Source organism: Lottia gigantea, assembly GCF_000327385.1.
Source record: "Lottia gigantea unplaced genomic scaffold LOTGIsca_610, whole genome shotgun sequence".
Lineage (NCBI taxonomy): Eukaryota > Metazoa > Mollusca > Gastropoda > Lottiidae > Lottia > Lottia gigantea.
Genome location: NW_008710087.1, coordinates 1357 through 15395, shown reverse-complemented (window position 1 = coordinate 15395; position 14039 = coordinate 1357). Strand labels below are relative to the sequence as shown.

General features: G+C 32.0%; 1 protein-coding gene across 1 annotated transcript in view; it reads left to right on the top strand.

Moving 5' to 3' along the window:
* Window positions 1-14039, top strand: part of LOTGIDRAFT_239628 (hypothetical protein) — a 19987-nt gene that overhangs the window by 4875 nt on the left and 1073 nt on the right. The window contains exons 8-31 of the mRNA XM_009064318.1: window positions 1425-1454; window positions 1624-1931; window positions 2037-2157; window positions 2597-2686; window positions 3553-3830; window positions 5498-5651; window positions 6528-6554; window positions 6742-7019; window positions 7159-7297; window positions 7542-7652; window positions 7775-8052; window positions 8192-8330; window positions 8497-8559; window positions 8700-9007; window positions 9113-9233; window positions 9468-9563; window positions 9686-9963; window positions 10103-10241; window positions 10414-10494; window positions 10712-11019; window positions 11125-11245; window positions 12371-12645; window positions 12943-13078; window positions 13655-13687. Coding sequence (XP_009062566.1) covers window positions 1425-1454; window positions 1624-1931; window positions 2037-2157; window positions 2597-2686; window positions 3553-3830; window positions 5498-5651; window positions 6528-6554; window positions 6742-7019; window positions 7159-7297; window positions 7542-7652; window positions 7775-8052; window positions 8192-8330; window positions 8497-8559; window positions 8700-9007; window positions 9113-9233; window positions 9468-9563; window positions 9686-9963; window positions 10103-10241; window positions 10414-10494; window positions 10712-11019; window positions 11125-11245; window positions 12371-12645; window positions 12943-13078; window positions 13655-13687 — 3912 coding nt within the window. The remainder of the gene's footprint in view (window positions 1-1424; window positions 1455-1623; window positions 1932-2036; window positions 2158-2596; window positions 2687-3552; window positions 3831-5497; window positions 5652-6527; window positions 6555-6741; window positions 7020-7158; window positions 7298-7541; window positions 7653-7774; window positions 8053-8191; window positions 8331-8496; window positions 8560-8699; window positions 9008-9112; window positions 9234-9467; window positions 9564-9685; window positions 9964-10102; window positions 10242-10413; window positions 10495-10711; window positions 11020-11124; window positions 11246-12370; window positions 12646-12942; window positions 13079-13654; window positions 13688-14039) is intronic.

Here is a 14039-nt window from a genome sequence, read left to right as displayed (position 1 = left end):
TTAATAAAATTATGTATCATATTATATGGTCTTGGTAAGAACACTCAATATTAAGAAAATAGTTAACATGTAATATTTTAAACATTTGCATTTCCGATTCACACAAGAATCATACAAGAACAAACAAAGAAACATTTTGAAGTGAGGTGAATTACCAATGTCATTGTCAAGATAAAGTGCTTGGACCATATACACCTTCCTTTTTCTAGTAATCCTATTTAATACAAAAAAATAGGTTTATAGAATTTTAAGATGATAAAATATACGTCCAATTTGGGTTGTCAGATGACTCTCTACTAAAAAAATATATACATTTCAAAATATAGCTAAATAGATATGAATTCTAGATATGATTTTAAACGTATCTACCACCAACAGGTACCTCAGCCACTCTACCACCAACAGGTACATCAGCAACTCTACCACCAACAGGAACATCAGCTACTCAACCACCAACAGGCACATCAGCTACTTTACCACCAACAGGCACATCAGCTACTCTACCATCAACAGGTACATCAGCTACTTTACCACCAACAGGTACCTCAGCAACTCAACCACCAACAGGTACATCAGCTACTCTACCACCAACAGGAACATCAGCTACTCTACCACCAACAGGTACATCAGCTACTGTACCACCTACAGGTACATCAGCTACTGTACCACCAACAGGTGCATCAGCTACTGTACCACCAAAAGGTACATCAGCTACTCTACCACCAACAGGTACATCGGTCACTCTACCACCAACAGGTACATCAGCAACTCAACCACCAACAGGAACATCAGCTACTCTACCACCAACAGGAACATCAGCTACTCTACCACCAACAGGTACATCAGCTACTGTACCACCTACAGGTACATCAGCTACTGTACCACCAACAGGTGCATCAGCTACTGTACCACCAACAGGTACATCAGCTACTCTACCACCAACAGGTACATCAGCAACTCAACCACCAACAGGTACATCAGCTACTCTACCACCAACAGGTACATCGGTCACTCTACCACCAACAGGTACATCAGCAACTCAACCACCAACAGGAACATCAGCTACTCTACCACCAACAGGAACATCAGTTACTCAACCACCAACAGGTACTTTTTGTACTTGATATTTGTCACTGCATATTTATACAATGGACCAATGAAGACATGTTAAACTAAACCATTAAACTTCTATCAGCATAGAGCCATCTCAATGTTTGTTCTCTTTGAGGCTTACTCATTCTAGGAAATAACAATGAGTTGTTAATTTTTGTTATTATTTATACCCATTAAGTCAATTGTTTTGCTCATGCATCAAATTGCATTCTGTTTTTGCCAAACCCTTTGAAAGTCAGTGATATCTCTCTATTGAATTACCTACACAAGCAAATTCTGTTTATTTTATTTTCTATCCTGTTTTTTTTCAGGGCCTGGTGTTTCAACAACTGCTGCTACAGGTACTACATCAAGTAAGCTTATGTTTAGTTTTGGATACTCAAAAGTTTTAAAAACAACATTCAATATAACAATACAAATGATTGAAATTAAAATTGTTTTTTAGAATATATTAAGTTAAATTGTTATATATTGGTGTTACATCTATCATATCTTTAATTTCTTTTATAGCACCATGTACCAAGGTCGCTGGAATGGAAAACCCACAATTACTTCCTGCTAGTTATCTACAGCAACCAGCTGACTCCCCATCATCAGATAATCCTGAGAACTTAAGACCAACTTCATCAACTCCTTATAAGATTCCTAATGTACCAAGTGAGGGAGTTAACATTACAGTCCGCCTGTCACCAGATGGTAATCCAGTTCCTCTTAGTGATGTTGAAGCTATTAATACTGATAATGTTAAGTCAATAAAAGTGTTTGTATATGATGATACTCAAAAGGATTATGTACCAATAGAAGAAGTAACTGGCTCTGTAAGTTGTTTTGTTTTATGAATATTATTGTTTTTTATATTGTTGTTGTTGTTATGTTTTTATCTTGTTGGTGATGAGTTATTAATTCTCTGAACTGTGTTTTAGACATTAACAAAGAAAGTATTACCTGATGGAGTTGATACATCCAAAATCAAAATTCTTGTTATACCTGATAATCCAGACAATCCAGTTGAAATTAAATTGAAAATCCATGCTTGTTTTGAAGGTAATTCATAGTAAATGTTTTCTATGAAATGATCTATTTTATTAATGATTGATTTTCATATTAATATTCCAGCATGTTAATTCAGGTTTTTTCAAGTATATTACCATAACATCAACAGGAAGTAAAAAGCTTGTTGATTTATCTTTTGGTTTTACAGAGAATTTGTGAACATTGCATATACAGCTAGATGCTATTTTCATTTAAGGATTTTTAGCATTTGAACTTCATTTCTTTTCATCAGATACAAAAACACAAATCTAATATAGACACATGAATTTTCAGTTTCTCATATTGAAATATTTTGAACATTATAACAATGTACATGAATTCTTATTATTGAAATTTATTTGAAATATTTATGTGCATGATAAATCATAAATGAAAATATTACCCATAAGAAAATCTTTACTTTGATAATTAATAATTATGATTATTTCAGAAACACACCGACTTCCTGGAACAACAGAAATACCTACAGGAACTTCTGTTACAGAAGAACCACAAGTAACACCACCAACACAACCATCAGGTAGAATAAAGAAATTTTTAATGATTAGATACAAATGTTTTCTGGGGTCATTTACTTGGGCATGGACTATTATGAAATGTCAAAACAGTCAATATTTTGAATAAATTGTATAGATTGAGTGAGGTCAGAACTCAGTGTTAGTGTTGGATTAGTGCATAATGCATTGACCTCAATAACTCATTGACCTCAATGCAAAGTGTTGGATGACACTGAGATAACACTACACTTTGGGGGTATTTGGGGAACAATTTAACACTAGTTTTAACCTAGTAATACTCAGTGTTTCAGAAAACTGGCTAAGCATGAGTTTCCATATCCCTTTAACACTAGCCCCTGGAGGTTTACACAGTGCAGGGGTCAGATCTTAAGATTACATTAGTGAAGTGTTATTGTTCGCTAATATGTTTTTCTTGCCCGTTTACCAGGCAGACAGGCAGACGACACAGTCACGTTGGTTTAGGTTTGACACTAGAGTACCACAAAAGTAATAGGAGTATTATTCTGGTGTTTTGTATGTGTAACACTGATGCTAGTGTTATCGTGACTGGATAAGCACTAACTCTATCACTAACCCTAATACTAACACTAACACTCTCTTCTGACCTCACTCATTGTATTTCTTTGTTGCCAAAATTTTTTTGTGAGATAGAGGTGTGAATTTTGATCTTTGGGAAGACATGACTGTATGAATTGATGAGATATTGTTGTTTTGTTAAAATTGAATGTGAAAGAGACAGTAGTTTTGACAGTACTTTTTTTTCTTTGTTATAGACCATCCAAAAACATTCCATGTCACACTATTTCATATGTACCATTTGATCTATAATATGCTCTATTTTATTTCATATTCCTTTAATTGTTTACAGAATTATGTGAGGAGATCAATGGGATGGAGTCACCAGCCTTTATTCCTGAAAGTAGTGTCGATGGGTTAACTCCAGAGCAGGTAGCAGCATTGAGAACTGGTTCTGTTTCTGTCAATACTGGTGTAGAAGAAAGGATAGTTTTCACAATTGATTTAACACCAAATGATAATAGTGAAGTCCAGTTAGGCTCTTTTAAGTTAATAAACACTAACAATGTAAAGGATATTGAATTGGTACTGATAAAGAATACTGGAGCAGAGGAACTTGTTACTAATCAAGTAAGTAGGGATTTAGCAAAACCCTTTAGTATAAAACTGATGGATGACTAAGAGTACAGAACTGTTGCAGCATATCACCTAATTAAGTCTTATGTATAGATTTAATATCTGTCATGTTGTCGCAATCTTGTAATATTCTATATGTTAATTGACACCAAAAAGACATTAATTCTCAAAAATACAGCCTAAGCTAACAAATTTAATGATGTTGGATAAAGTCAACTTAAAATATAAGCATTCATAAGAAAACAGATTTGATTTTGAGAAACTTTGTGTAATTTTACTATTTTCTTAATTTAAAAACTTGTCAAATACTGTGTATATCAAACTTTATAGAAAGTCTGTTGTATTAGCCCTTAGGCCTACTTAACCCAAATGTGTTTAAATTTACTTGTGTACAATCTGATTTAATCTGATTTTGAGAAACTTTTCAAATTTTAGGTTATTGTCTTTGACTTAACCAAAATATGCAATAAGTACACCATAGAGACTTCAGGTTTGATTTGATTTTAATGAAACTCTGTGTGTGTGTGTATTGATTTGATTTCACACGAGGTTCATAATTAAGATTAAAGATTTTCTGCTATTGCCTGAACATTATAAAGACTACAAATTTGATCAGAATCTGACAATCTTGGTATGCTGTGTACACAAATATTTTTTGTTTCAAACTTGGTTTTGTGAATGTGATGTTTTTAGCAGATTTTGATACTTGATTTGAGAGTATGTATCTACAATAGGTTTGGTTATTGCTCTATTTTGTTAAAAATTAGTATGCTATTGTGAATTGATTTTTATACGCCCACATGAAATGGGGGGCGTATATTGCCGTCACTCATGTCCGTCCGTCCACAATTGCTCGTAAACACTCTACAAGACACAATTCTTGACGGATTTTGACAAAACTGGTGTCGTAATCACCCAAGGATGAACCCTATTGAAAATCAGAAGAATCTAAAAATATTTAGTGTGAGTTATTGCCCTTGTTCTTGAAAACGCGTTCAATTTTTCGGTCGTAAACACTCTGGAAGGGACAATTCTTGACGGATTTTAACGAAACTTGGCATGAGTGTTCGTAATCACCCAAGGATGAACCCTATTGAAAATCAGAAAAATCGAAAAATATTGGTATGAGTTATTGCCCTTGTTCTTTAAAAACGTGTTCAAATTTTAGTTTGTATACACTTTAGAAGGGACAATTCTTGACAGATTTTGACGAAACTTGGCATGAGTGTTTGTTATCACCCAAGGATAAACCCTATCGAGAATCAGAAAAATATTTAGTATGAGTTATTTCCCTTTTTCTTGAAATCGCTTTAAATTTTTAGCCTGTAAACAGTCTAGAAGGCACAATTCTTGACAGATTTTGATAATATTATTCAGTATCAAAAAGTTCAAAAGAAGTGTATGTCTGAAGGTTGAATATTTAATACTGGTAATTGTTAATGTACTGTCAAATATTTTTATTTAAAATCTAAACTGCCAGTGGGCATATATTACCTTGCCTGGCAAGCTATCTTCTAAAATGATTAAGAGATGCTTCTTCAAAAGGTTAATGATGTCAGCATGTAAAATTTCTTATAGATTCTATGAAATTGTTTTGAAATCTATGTATATGATGTAATATAACTGCATAACAGTACAGTAATAAAAAATTGTTTTTGCAGCCTGGACTCAATTCTCAAACGCCAAGTGCAGACTTCCCTCCAACAGACAGTGCTGAGAAGATAAGAGTATCAATATCTCGCGAGGATGCATTGCTGAATGTAACATTTGGAATTGATTTAAGAGCATGTTTTGAGCAAACTGTAGCTCCTCAAGGTATATGATCTTTCTCTTCTAACATCTCTTTCATTGAACTTTGGTTCTTTGATCCACTGTATAATTATCGGGTATGTAATGGATTGAGCTATCACACCTTCTCAAAATGATGGCAGATGTAGTTTAACATATCCACAATAATATAAGACACTAGACTGCAATTTTATACACTTGGTATCTAACCCATACACTTGGTATCTATATTATGCAATATGATGAAGCTTTATCAATTTTTTTTTGGAAACTTTGAATGAATGATTCAAAATTAAAATTAATGGACTTTGGAATGGAATGGAAATATCTTTACAACTTACTGATACATCATGTGGATGTAGAACATAATATTTTTAATTTCAAATGCTAATATATGTAAGTAAGGCAACTAATTGAAGGAATAAAATGCTGAATGTACCCCAGAATATGTTATTGTCACAGCCTGTAAGTTTCAGTGGTGCAGCAAATGTTTTATTGACAGGGGACCATGAGTGCCCTGCGTCTTTTGCCTTTTAGGATACATGAAATATTCATCTCCCAGATACAAATCATTCAGGAATCCAAATTTTATCATATGTATTCCGATTATTATATTATAACTTGTTTTGTGTGAATTAGTCAATACAAAATATTTTTTTAAATTCTGCCTGTAGTAAACAAAATAATCCACATTGATTCTATTGATTATACGGTGATTGAAACCAATAGTGATTTTTGTACAATTTAATGGTAAGTTGTAACAAAAAAGAGAAATTGTACCTAAAGCCTGATATAACAGTTTTAGAAGTCTGCTTGTATTTGAATAATTGAATAAAATAGTTGTCCATGTATACTCACAAAATTTATTTCAAATTCAATTTATATTTTATTTTATTTTTTTAGAAACAACATCTGCAACTTCCAAACCAGGTAGAGCTTTATTTACCTCTTGTAAATACTAGTTACATTAATCAGTCAAGGTTGAAGTCAAAGTAAATTTGTGTTTTAAATTTCCAAAGAATGACCCAATTGACCTGCTTATATACCTAATCATTTAGATAATTGCAAAAATAGTACAAATACAAATAATTGAATTTTCTTTATTTGCTCTTTACAGAATGTACTGAAACAGATGGTATGAAAGATGCACAAATAATACCTGATTCAAGTATCACTTCACCTACATCACCTAGTGTTGACGTAACTCAAATTAGAGATGGTGGTGCATCTTTCCCTGCTGGACAGATTCCAGAAATTGTAATAAATCTGACACCAACATCTAACAGTGAAGTTGAAATTGGAAGTGTAACTGTTCCTGTAACAAATGTTGCTTCAATTACTGTTACACCAATTGCTTCTGATGATACTGAAAAGACTGGTGATAGCGTAACTAAAGTAAGTTTTAACATGTATCATTTATTATTTTATATTACAATAAAGTTTTAAATAACAGTATGATTGCATTTTGTTTGAGAGGATTATTACACCTTTTGTAACTGTTTATTTACTAAATCTTTTGACTGAATTATTACAGACTGTTGTTGGAAATATAGCTAGTGTTATTTTCCCTAATGATGTTCGAGGTGATAAGGTTAAAATTACATTAACTCCAGTAGGTAATAATTTACCAGTTACCACTACTGGTGCATTAGAAGTTAAAGCCTGTTTTGAAGGTATGTAACTATCTTCTTATTCAGAATTTATGTTTGGGCTGGAAATAATAGAAAAAAGAGAATTCAGTAATTTTATATAAACCAGTAATTTAAGACTTTTTTATGTACAATGATACTCATTTTGTGATTTAATACTTAACTTAATGTTTAAAGTTGAAATGAAATATGAAATTTCCAATGATTGTTCATTTGGAATGTTCATGAATTGTATCATGTAGAGCTCTGATTTGATTCATTCTTTTAGAAACTGTTGGACTTGGAGTTTCACCAACTCTTGCTCCACAAACAACACAAGGACAATCTGGAACATCAGCAACAGAAGGACCACAACAAACACCACCATTAGTACCATCAGGTAAATTATTTTCATAAGAAATATAAATTTGATATGTACACTACACTTAGAACATATATTTCTATATCATCATGATATTTTGCCATACTGCCCCATTAACATTTCATAATTGTATTTGACAGAATGTACTGAAACAGATGGTATGAAAGATGCACAAATAATACCTGATTCAAGTATCACTTCACCTACATCACCTAGTGTTGACGTAACTCAAATTAGAGATGGTGGTGCATCTTTCCCTGCTGGACAGATCCCAGAAATTGTAATAAATCTGACACCAACATCTAACAGTGAAGTTGAAATTGGAAGTGTAACTGTTCCTGTAACAAATGTTGCTTCAATTACTGTTACACCAATTGCTTCTGATGATACTGAAAAGACTGGTGATAGCGTAACTGAAGTAAGTTTTAACATGTATCATTTATTATTTTATATTATGATAAAGTTTTTAATAACAGTATGATTGCATTTTGTTTGAGAGGATTATTACACCTTTTGTAACTGTTTATTTATTAAATCTTTTGACTGAATTATTACAGAATGTTGTTGGAAATATAGCTAGTGTTACTTTCCCTAATGATGTTCGAGGTGATAAGGTTAAAATTACATTAACTCCAGTAGGTAATAATTTACCAGTTACCACTACTGGTGCATTAGAAGTTAAAGCCTGTTTTGTAGGTAAGTAAAATGTTCAACTTGTATTTTTTGTATCTATTGTATTGTCTATTTTTTATGGGAATTCATTTTGACATTACAAAGTCACATAGGAGCACTAACAACAGAATTTTTCTTGTATAATTTGATGTTGATTGTTTTAGTTTATATCTGTTCTCTATTATTTCAGAAACTACTGGACCTGGTGTTTCACCTACTGTTGGCACTACAGCTGGTCCTGGAACTACATCAAGTAAGCTTATGATTTTAAGATGATCAATATTTGCAATAACATTTAATATGCTAGAAAAGTAATTTGATGGTTACTATATATTAAGTTGAAGAGTTGTTTATCATGGTTGCAATAATCATATCTATTAATTTCTTTTATAGCACCATGTACCAAGGTCGCTGGAATGGAAAACCCACAATTACTTCCTGCTAGTTATCTACAGCAACCAGCTGACTCCCTATCATCAGATAATCCTGAGAACTTAAGACCAACTTCATCAACTCCTTATAAGATTCCTAATGTACCAAGTGAGGGAGTTAACATTACAGTCCGCCTGTCACCAGATGGTAATCCTGTTCCTCTTAGTGATGTTGAAGCTATTAATACTGATAATGTTAAGTCAATAAAAGTGTTTGTATATGATGATACTCAAAAGGATTATGTACCAATAGAAGAAGTAACTGGCTCTGTAAGTTGTTTTGTTTTATGAATATTATTGTTTTTTATATTGTTGTTGTTGTTATGTTTTTATCTTGTTGGTGATGAGTTATTAATTCTCTGAACTGTGTTTTAGACATTAACAAAGAAAGTATTACCTGATGGAGTTGATACATCCAAAATCAAAATACTTGTTATACCTGATAATCCAGCTAATCCAGTTAACGTTCAATTGAAAATCCATGCCTGTTTTGAAGGTAATATTTTGTGAATATTTTTGCTGAAATGGTCGATTCATATTGACTTAGTTTCAATTTACTGAAGAAAGTTTTATTTATGTCCACTTGAAGATTTACTTCAAAATATTGTTTTGATCACATTTAAATGCAAATATATGAATATCTTGTTCCAAGATGATAATGCATGAATTCATGTTTTACTGGTCACCCATTTTTCAGTTCTGCCATTTCATATTCTTTATCTATTGATAGAAACTGTTGGCACAACACAAAGACCATCTGAAACATCAGCAACAGAAGGACAACCAGGAACATCACCATTATTACCTACAACACCTGGAACATCAGGTAAATTATTTTAATAAGAAATATAAATTTGATATGTACACTACACTTAGAACATATATTTCTATATCATCATGATATTTTGCCATACTGCCCCATTAACATTTCATAATTGTATTTGACAGAATGTACTGAAACAGATGGTATGAAAGATGCACAAATAATACCTGATTCAAGTATCACTTCACCTACATCACCTAGTGTTGACGTAACTCAAATTAGAGATGGTGGTGCATCTTTCCCTGCTGGACAGATCCCAGAAATTGTAATAAATCTGACACCAACATCTAACAGTGAAGTTGAAATTGGAAGTGTAACTGTTCCTGTAACAAATGTTGCTTCAATTACTGTTACACCAATTGCTTCTGATGATACTGAAAAGACTGGTGATAGCGTAACTGAAGTAAGTTTTAACATGTATCATTTATTATTTTATATTATGATAAAGTTTTTAATAACAGCATGATTGCATTTTGTTTGAGAGGATTATTACACCTTTTGTAACTGATTATTTACTAAATCTTTTGTCTGAATTATTACAGACTGTTGTTGGAAATATAGCTAGTGTTATTTTCCCTAATGATGTTCGAGGTGATAAGGTTAAAATTACATTAACTCCAGTAGGTAATAATTTACCAGTTACCACTACTGGTGCATTAGAAGTTAAAGCCTGTTTTGTAGGTAAGTAAAATGTTCACGTTGTATTTTTTGTATCTATTTGTATTGTCTATTTTTTATGGGAATTCATTTTGACATTACAAAGTCACATAAGAGCACTAACAACAGAATTTTTCTTGTATAATTTGGTGTTGATTGTTTTAGTTTATATCTGTTCTCTATTATTTCATTTCAGAAACTACTGGACCTGGTGTTTCAACTACTGTTGGCACTACAGCTGGACCTGGCACTACATCTGGTCCTGGCACTACATCAAGTAAGCTTATGGGTTTAAGATGATCAATATCTGCAATAACATTCAATATGCTATAAGTTGAAGAGTTGTTTATCATGGCTGCAATAATCATGGTTGGATGGTTGATGACCAATTTATGTTTGCTTCAAGCTTAATCTGATATCTCAAACTAGGTAGTTGTTAGTAGTTATAGTAGTTGATAATTTGCAATAATCATATGTATTAATTTCTTTTATAGCACCATGTACCAAGGTCGCTGGAATGGAAAACCCACAATTACTTCCTGCTAGTTATCTACAGCAACCAGCTGACTCCCCATCATCAGATAATCCTGAGAACTTAAGACCAACTTCATCAACTCCTTATAAGATTCCTAATGTACCAAGTGAGGGAGTTAACATTACAGTCCGCCTGTCACCAGATGGTAATCCAGTTCCTCTTAGTGATGTTGAAGCTATTAATACTGATAATGTTAAGTCAATAAAAGTGTTTGTATATGATGATACTCAAAAGGATTATGTACCAATAGAAGAAGTAACTGGCTCTGTAAGTTGTTTTGTTTTATGAATATTATTGTTTTTTATATTGTTGTTGTTGTTATGTTTTTATCTTGTTGGTGATGAGTTATTAATTCTCTGAACTGTGTTTTAGACATTAACAAAGAAAGTATTACCTGATGGAGTTGATACATCCAAAATCAAAATACTTGTTATACCTGATAATCCAGACAATCCAGTTAACGTTCAATTGAAAATCCATGCCTGTTTTGAAGGTAATTTTTTGTTAATATCAGTTCACCTGTATATTTGTCAATCTGTCTAGCTTTTATTTACATTACAAGCTACAATTATCTTGAAGATACATGGTTATGAACAAATCTCACACGTTTTGATTAAGTTAGAATAATGGTGATGGCTTTATACGATTACATTTTCACATGATTTTAAATAGATTTTAAACCATAATTAATAATAATGATTTAATTCATTTAGGAAATTTGATGTCTTAATACCTAACTAATAATGACTAATTAGTTAAGAAAATTTTTTTTTAATTGTAATGGAACCAAATGTCAGATTTTGTGTCTTAAAAGAGATTTAGATATATATATTTGGCTCTAAGAAGTTGCTGTATAGAAAGTATTTAAACATCTGAATCGCTTTCATAAACATACTTTTTCATTATTTTTAGAATATAAGATTAATCAAAGTTGCCATAAAATAAATACCATCTCAGAATAATAATTTAAGCCCAATACCATGAGATACAAATAAGTAACTTTTATAGTTTGGTGCCAAATTTATTTCATACATAGTAAATTTTTTACATACTTTAAAAAGGTTTCTTTTCAATTCAGAAACTCATCCATCACCTGGAACAACCACAACCGGTCCAAGTAAGCTTTTAATATTTTTTATTTTTTATGTATTAAATGAGTGAAATTTAAAAAAAATTTGATATGATTAAATTATATTTGTATTTATTATTATGTATTTACTGGATCAAACGGAATTTGTTTTAAAGGGGTTGATTAGAAAGGTAGTTTACCCATTAAGGCGTCATTAAGACTCTACATTTTTAGCTGATACCTTAAGAATTCGTAGGAGATATACATCTCTTCTCTCAATTTTTGCATTTATTTTATTAGTCCGTACAGTAGTCTTTTCACACGCAGTAAAAACATAACAAAATTTAAATAGTCTAAAAAATTAATAACAGGATTTTTTTAGTTGTATCTGTCAGATAGTTTAACAGACACATTTCTCTAGATGTCATAAATTTGAGCAAAAACTTTTTGACAAAATATCATTGTATTTCATAATCTTTCTGAAGTTTGATTTATAGCCTTTTTACCTTTTTAGACCAATATTCTAAAACAATTACCATTTATTTTAAGGTATCTGTACTGATGAAGAAGGTATGAGTGATCCAGCTTATATTCCTACAAGAAGCATTACTTCTGCTGGTGTAAGTGATGTAGAAGATCTTAGACCCGGAGATAACCCTGCTACATACAATGCTGGAACTGCACCAGAATTTGTAATAGATTTGCTTGCTGATTCTGAAGATGATGTTGAAGTGAAATCAGTCACATTACTTGATGCTGAAAATGTTAAGAGTATAGCTGTATATATTGATGACAGTTTAAGTGAAGCACCTCAAACTGGTAATGTAAGTATAAAGTATTTCAGAATATCTTATCACCTTCAGACCAATGGTTTGGTATAAAATAAAGTTCATAAAGTGTTAGATTCAAGTCTTACTTACAAAAGCTTTATAGCAAAATATTCAAACTAATGATGGTCAAAATACTGTGGGAAAATATTTCTTTCTTTCTTAAACAACTCCTGAAGAAAAGAATAGTAATTGGTCGTCGCTTCTAACCTTAGCTTTTAGATTATGATTATGTTGTTTGGTTAGTTATTGGACTTATATCTTTTACATATTAAAACTCTTATATTTTATTAGTCTGATCCAAGTGGAAGTCCACCAAAGGTTATTTTCCCAGCTGGAACAAGGGCTAAATCTATAAGGGTGGTTGTAACTCAAACAGATGATGGTGTTGAAACTAAATTTAATGTAGATATCAGAGCTTGTTTTGAAGGTAAGGCTTTAAGTTCACAAGTATTTTTTTTTTTAAACCTTACATGAATTTACATAATTAACAATTGATGTTCATTTTGGAGTGTACAATGAGTAACTCGTTTTGTAAGTATGTAGTTAGATCAAACAAAAAAAATTAAAATAGAACTATAAGCAGTTTGCAGTGGCATATTAAAGACTGCTTGTCATTTCTATGCTAGTGGCAGTTTGTGACATTTTTCAAGTTTAAAAAAAGAGAACAGGATGTAGTGCAGACTTGTTGTTTCTAATCTTGGTCAACATGTGAAATTTTGGTGAGCTTAAATAAGTAATTTTCTCATTTCTCCAGTTGACCCAACTTTAAATGGGTACATATCTCAGGAAAGATCAATGAAAAAGGTTTTACCAAGTACCAGATGGTAGACAGGATCTCAGTGAATATTAATTGTTATTCTTGTTAGAAGTGGTTGTTTTATTATATTTGCTCTCCACTACAAATATTTGAATTATGTTTATATGAATTATCGTAAATTACATCAGTAACTTGCATTTAGATGTCTAATTGAAGATACTTTATAGCTATGCCATTTTATTTCAGTAACAGCTGCACCAGTTACAACTGGAGTCTCCGGTGAGTGTAAAATTTTCTTTAACAGTGTGCAAGCTTTGATATTTCATTTTTTACTTTCCATATAGATTAGATAGGTTTATTTTTTTTATATGCCAGTGTATATTGTCGTCACCCATGTCCGTCTGTCCCTCTGTCTGTCTGTCCGCAATTGGCTTGTGAACGCGATGGAGACTACAGTTTTCATCTGATTCGAATGAAATTTGGTGTGATTATTTATATTGATGAGATCTTGGACAAGTTCAATATTCACGGTTTATCGATGAACGGTTTTTGATTTATTGCCCCTGACCTAGCCAAAACGCATCAAAATTGGCTTGTGAACGCGATAGAGACTACAGTTTTCACTGATTTG